Genomic DNA, 6000 nt, shown 5'->3' with positions numbered 1-6000 from the left:
TGTCAGTGGACACTAGCTGGGGTATAAAGTCTACTGTGCATCAGCATATCATGCACTAACCAGCCTGCATGGACCCTGCTGATGTGCACTAAAAATTCCCTCGTGCACTTAATTTGAAATTTGAAATGGCAGCGTCCACATGGGCCAATTAGTACACATGAGCTGGAGTATAAATTCCAGTGCAGGCCAGCGTGTCTCACACACTAACGCACTGTGTAGACAAGGCTAAAAAGTAGCATGTGGCTTTGCTGGTTGGCACCCTGATGGCAATTTTTAGCTGGCACTCCAGGGCACCTTGGAATCAAGGTGTGTGGGCAGATTTGTCTAAGAAGTAGGTACCATATGACTGAACTATTCATTACAAACATTGGGTCTGCCTTGCCCCTTTGGCAGTCACTTACACCTGTACCAAGTACGTGTAAAAAGCTACCAGTTCAGAATGATAGGATTTTGCAGCCACTTGCACAGATATAAATGACTACACAAGGAGCAAGGCAGTGGAGAATCAGACTTGAAGGTTGTTACAATTTAGCGTCATTTTTGGTTTAGTGAACCATTCCTCAATTGATCCTGATTTCTGCAAATGTATTCATAATACATAGGCATTCTCTGATAAATTTGGATGAATCAGTTCTATTCTAGGGCTTGTTCAGTAATTGTTTGCTTTGCATATTTGAAACTACTCTTTAATTATTTGTGAAGTGGAGTTCTGTGCCCCTGCCAATTACTGGGGGGAGGGGCATGCTCTTGCTTCCTCCTGCCTCTTGTGCATGCCCCTGCTTTTGGCAAGTGCTGAAAAAATTGCCCTCTCTGAATAGACTGTTTAAATTCAGAATTTTTCCCATAGAAGACATCTCAACATTCAGCAATATTTTATAGCACCAGCTAAAGATTTTCAGGAACTGATGTGGCAGGCATAACAATAACAAAATACACACGTATTTGGCAGGAAATAGTTTGTGATCTTTGTACCTACCTGGTTCTGTATCCTTCCAGAAATCCTTTTCCCCCAAGACCTACCTAACAAAACATGAAAGTTTGAATGTTCTGAGCACGTCATGCCGCCCCCGCCCCCATCCCAGCTTTGAACAGAGAAGTAAGAATACATTCATTCTAGAAGTGCACAGATAACCTATTTTCACAATGTCGGGTTTATTTAAAAATGTTCTTCATTGCAAACATTGGTAACATACCCAGCAGAATTTATTGTAACCAAAGATTCAGTAATGGCTAAAAAAAGAGACAACATTCAGTATAGTCCAACCCACGGTATAATGAAAAATAAAAAGCCAGTTTCCACAGCAAACTCCCTGCAAAACCCAAATATTACTCATCTGCATTGGGTTCCAGTCTGTGGTTAGTCTGCCCTTGGAATGAAGCATATTCGTCAAGAGCTGTGAGAATTGAGCTTATACATGTACAGTGGAACAGTCTATAAATGAAAGAAGAGAACAGTGAACACTCTTTAGCACCTGTGCGTATGTGTTAGGGCTTGCATGGTTCTGCCATTGCAGGTATATTGTACTGATTCTACTGCTGAGATAGATTTTTAAAAAATTCTGTGTGGATCTGGCACTTAGAAGGCAAACCGTCCTTTGCAAGAATCTAGACATCTTTGAACCATATATTGCACTTTGATGCCTATCTTTGAAGTGTATATAACAGAATAGCTTTTTAAATGTGTTTTCTTGCAAAGATAAATATTTTGCTTTGCTTTCAGTTTGTGGCATTATTAGTTACAAAAGATTTGCCTCTTGAGATCAGGCAATTTTCTTAGTGCTATTCTAAAACTAAGCGTAAACTCTTTGTTTAAGGAGTAGAAGAGAAGACAAAATTAGTACACTCTCAGTACCTTTTGTAAATTCGTTTCTGGCAGCAATACATCTACATAAATACCATGTTCATAATTAGTGAGATGCAAAAAAAAGGCTTTTGTCAGAAATAATTAAAAAGGGGTTAAATAAAAAAAAGCAAAAAAGGAATGTCACATACTATACTGGAATCAAATCAGTTTGCCCAGGGAGAACCAAAGTTGCCCATTGGTTAATTTCCCAGTATTAAAAATCATCCCCCTAAGAAGCCCACTATCTCCTTCAAGCCTTGTATCTTTTCTCATCACAGCTAGTCTCCTAGCTCCAGTACAAGCATGCTGACCATAACTCCACATTTTTTTTCCATATAAGACAGAGTCCTCTCTCCAGCTGTGAGGTAGTGATTGGGTACCAGGTCACTGGGTATCAGATACCATCAAACGTAGCAATTACACATTTGTTTCCAGTTCATTGATTTCAATAGCGCAGTGGTCTTTACTGTTGGATTTCTTTGTGTGGTTCTCCGCTGGGTTTAGTTCTTGCTCCACTTGTATAGGTATGTGGTGCTGAAACGCTTTCACTGTTTCTGGTCCATGAGACTCACTCATGTTCTTCACACAACCATTTCTCTGGTAAGCCATGATTTGATGAATGCTGATGGGTTTAGTTTCACAGATCAATGGCACCTATGTGGGAAACAGCAAGATGCTGCATATTATCACTGCTAAACACAGGCAATGAATCCCATCCTAATGATGAAGATAGGCACCTAGTGCAATTGGCAAAAAATGCCTATGCAGGTGGACACCTAATTCCCAGTGAAAGTCAATGGGAGTTAGGTGCCTAACCTGCATAGGCACTTTTCCCCAACCCTCCCCTAGTTGCCTATCTGCATCTTTAGGCACCTAAATACTTTAGTAAATCTGGCCCTTGGTCCATCAGCAGAACTGCTGTTATCACTGGAAGTTCAACCATTCTTCAAGGCAGTATATGTCTCTTTGCTTAGAAAAGGGATGAATGGCTAAGTGAATGTCTATTTATATTCACCCTGGGCCCGATTTTTAAAGATATGTAGGCACCTAAAGATGCAGATAGATGTCTAATGGGATTTTCAGAAGCTCTACCAGCATCTTTAGGTGTCTACATATCTTTAAAAATCTGTCTCTCCCTATTCCTTCCTGCATGAACAAGAGACAGCTAAGAAACTTAAATGTAAACAAATGCAAAGAAGAAAAAAGGAAAAACTACTTATGAAACATATAATCAACCGGCAATCAGCGTTCATTGTCATAGGATTTGATCAATGCAAATAATTTAGTGAGATCCTCCAAAGAGATGAGTAGGGAAAACGCCCACAGTTAGACTACCAAGTTACAAGGGTTACAAACCCTAATGTGTCTGGGCCAGATGGAGTCATGTACAATACTGCATTATCATGGGGCACCTCCTTATTGTCTACTGATGCTATGAGGGGTTTTGTCTTTCTCTGAAGTATAATGTAGAGGCCAAGACACCAGATTGAATAGACCATTGGTCGGTCTATGCTTCGGTACCTCCTTGCCTCCCTGTTACCAACCTACTAGACCTCTGAGCTAACATAAGTTTTTCCCTCTGTGCTGTTTCAAAGGAAAAGAGGATTTTATTGATTGATTTCACAAGTAATGTGTTGAAATATCCTTAAAATAGAAACCAAGATGGTCTGATGGGGAAAACAATACGCAAATATTGGCAGAGGGAGGAGGTGGGCTTGCAGCTGAGACAACCTGCCCTTTGGGTATATATGACTAACGACACTAAATGTGCAGCCAAAACATAAAGACGACTAATGGTATGTTTTAAGATGGTTATTGAGTGCCAAGCAGAAAATAAATCTCCCTGCAAACAAGTTTACAATCCTTCAGGGGGATTGGGTTATATATTTGAATGGAATACGATGCTCCAGGACAGAGTTTTAAGAACCTTCCTCCAAAGGAAAATAATAGTACTAATACAGTAATAAAATGTCAGGAGTCCAGTATTAGTCAGAAGGTGAGACTAGATGCTCATAAGGTTTGTTTCTGGCCTTATAATGGATTAAATATGTTTCTGTTAGTCTGTATGCTTAAAAAAGGCTCCTAGTTTAGCCAAGGTTTTAAGGGCTCCATCCTGTAATCAACGGGAGTTGAGGGTGCTCGGCACCTCTCAGTATAAGACCCTAGCTAACAAAACATGAAAGTCTGAATGTTCTGAGCACATTGTATCAAGCAATGACAATGGGATTCTCCAGAAAGATTAGGCAGTAAAATGGGAGAAATGATCAATAATAATTTACTTTTGTAGAGCTCTATTTACACCCCTGGCCCCATTTAATTCTTATATACGTATTCCTGAGGGTCCTACACGTGGCACATGGCATTTTGTGCAATGCGCTATAGAGCCCACAACATAGTGTTCTGGGTTCTCTAGTGGTACAGTATTCAAACAAATACCTTGCACTGTAGGGCCATACTCTTGGGAATGACTTTAAAAAGCCATGACTCTGACACTACCTGCTCAGTTAGGTGATGGTGCACAGTGATGAAATCCAACTGCTATCCTATATTTGGAGTTCCTTCCTTTCCCCATCTCCAGAGTTTAAAATATCATCCCTCATTAAAGGGCAACAATCAATTGTTTAAACTCCATAATGTATCTTCTGTACTTTCCTAAAAAAAGGTAAATCCTTTACACGAATGCTACAAATATTACCTACTTTTGCATTTTGATCCATAGCCTAATTTTGTTCTTTCCATTAATATAAATTTAATCCAGAATAAATGAATGTGAGAAGTTGATGTTTAAAATATTTTTATACTGACAAGGAGTTCATTGCTCCAGACTGACTCATTTTGTCTTGTTCTTACCTCATCACCATCCTTGGTGAACTCCTTTCTGCAGACATGAGCCATGATTCCAGCAGCAAGGGCATCTCCCAAGACATTGATCATTGTTCTAAATCTGTCTCTGACAAACAAAACAGTGGTGTTAGGTGACAGGTGCTCCATCTTAGAAATAGTCATACCTGCAACAGGTACATACTGATTAAACACTTTAAATATTTAGAAAAAATCAACTCAAGTATAAGCATTGCTGTTTTCTCCACAATCTGTGAGCTATTTGCCTCTATATAGTATTGTATTTGAGTATTTAGATATTAAAAATTCAGAATATTGTCTGATTTGGGGACTGATCCTGCAAAATTCCAAGTTCCTCAACTCAAGTGAGTTGAGGGCAATCAGTATCTTGCAGGTCCCTGATAAATGAAGAATCACAGCACCCAGAATGCTGGATAAGGAGATCACTGTGTGTAGTACAGTCCGCAATTTGCCTCTTCCTGTCTTCCAGAACAACATACCCAAATAACAATGCTTTCCTAGCAATATCAAACTAACGGGAAACAGTCAACTCATATCACATTCCTGTCTGAATACACCTTACCTGCTATTGTTACAAGTAACACTTAAGACTAGGACAGAAAGAAATGAGAGAGAATATTTTCAGTTTATTGACTCTGTGCATTTGACAGCATCTTGTGTATAATAGATTTCACGATTCTCATATCCTGGGATCAATTTCAGTGTTCTCCCTGTTTAGTCAGTTAATCAATCTGTTTCTCCCTGTTTGTACAGGTCTCTCACACATCAGTGCTAAGAAAAAAATATTTTTTAAAAATGGATTGTAAAACCACAAATATTGATGGGACTCACTGACAAGGTAGTATCTGAAACTACTTTTAATACATTATTTCCAAGTGACAATACACCTCTACCCTGATATAACGCGACCCGATATAACACGAATTCAGATATAACGCGGGTGCTCTGGGGGGTGGGGAGCTGCGCGCTCCGGTGGATCAAAGCAAGTTCGATATAACACGGTTTCACCTATAACGCGGTAAGATTTTTTGACTCCCGAGGACAGCGTTATATTGGGGTAGAGGTGTATTTCAAGTTAGAGAGACATGGTAGGTGTGGTAATACTTCTCCCACCTTGTCTTGTTAAATCCTGGGACCAATATGGCTACATGTATTTCAAACTAACCATATCCTTTTGTGTGTGAAATACATTGAAAACTTTATCATATTGGTAACTTAATTTATGAATTTGTATAATAAAACTGAGATTCAGAATCATTCAGCTGTTTGGCTTATAAAAGTGAATGAAGGTCCAC

General features: G+C 39.3%; 1 protein-coding gene across 1 annotated transcript in view; it reads right to left on the bottom strand.

Annotated features, from left to right (window-relative positions):
* Positions 1-1119: 1119 nt before the first annotated feature.
* Positions 1120-6000, bottom strand: part of SLC1A7 (solute carrier family 1 member 7) — an 87075-nt gene continuing 82194 nt past the window's right edge. The window contains exons 10-11 of the mRNA XM_034780274.1: positions 4694-4793; positions 1120-2497 (exon numbers count right to left, since the gene is read on the bottom strand). Of these exons, the coding sequence (XP_034636165.1) occupies positions 2261-2497; positions 4694-4793 (337 nt within the window). The 3' untranslated portion in view covers positions 1120-2260. The remainder of the gene's footprint in view (positions 2498-4693; positions 4794-6000) is intronic.

Source organism: Trachemys scripta, chromosome 8, assembly GCF_013100865.1.
Source record: "Trachemys scripta elegans isolate TJP31775 chromosome 8, CAS_Tse_1.0, whole genome shotgun sequence".
NCBI lineage: Eukaryota > Metazoa > Chordata > Testudines > Emydidae > Trachemys > Trachemys scripta.
The sequence above is the reverse complement of the archived record's forward strand: the minus strand, read 5'-3'. Positions and strand labels throughout refer to the sequence as shown.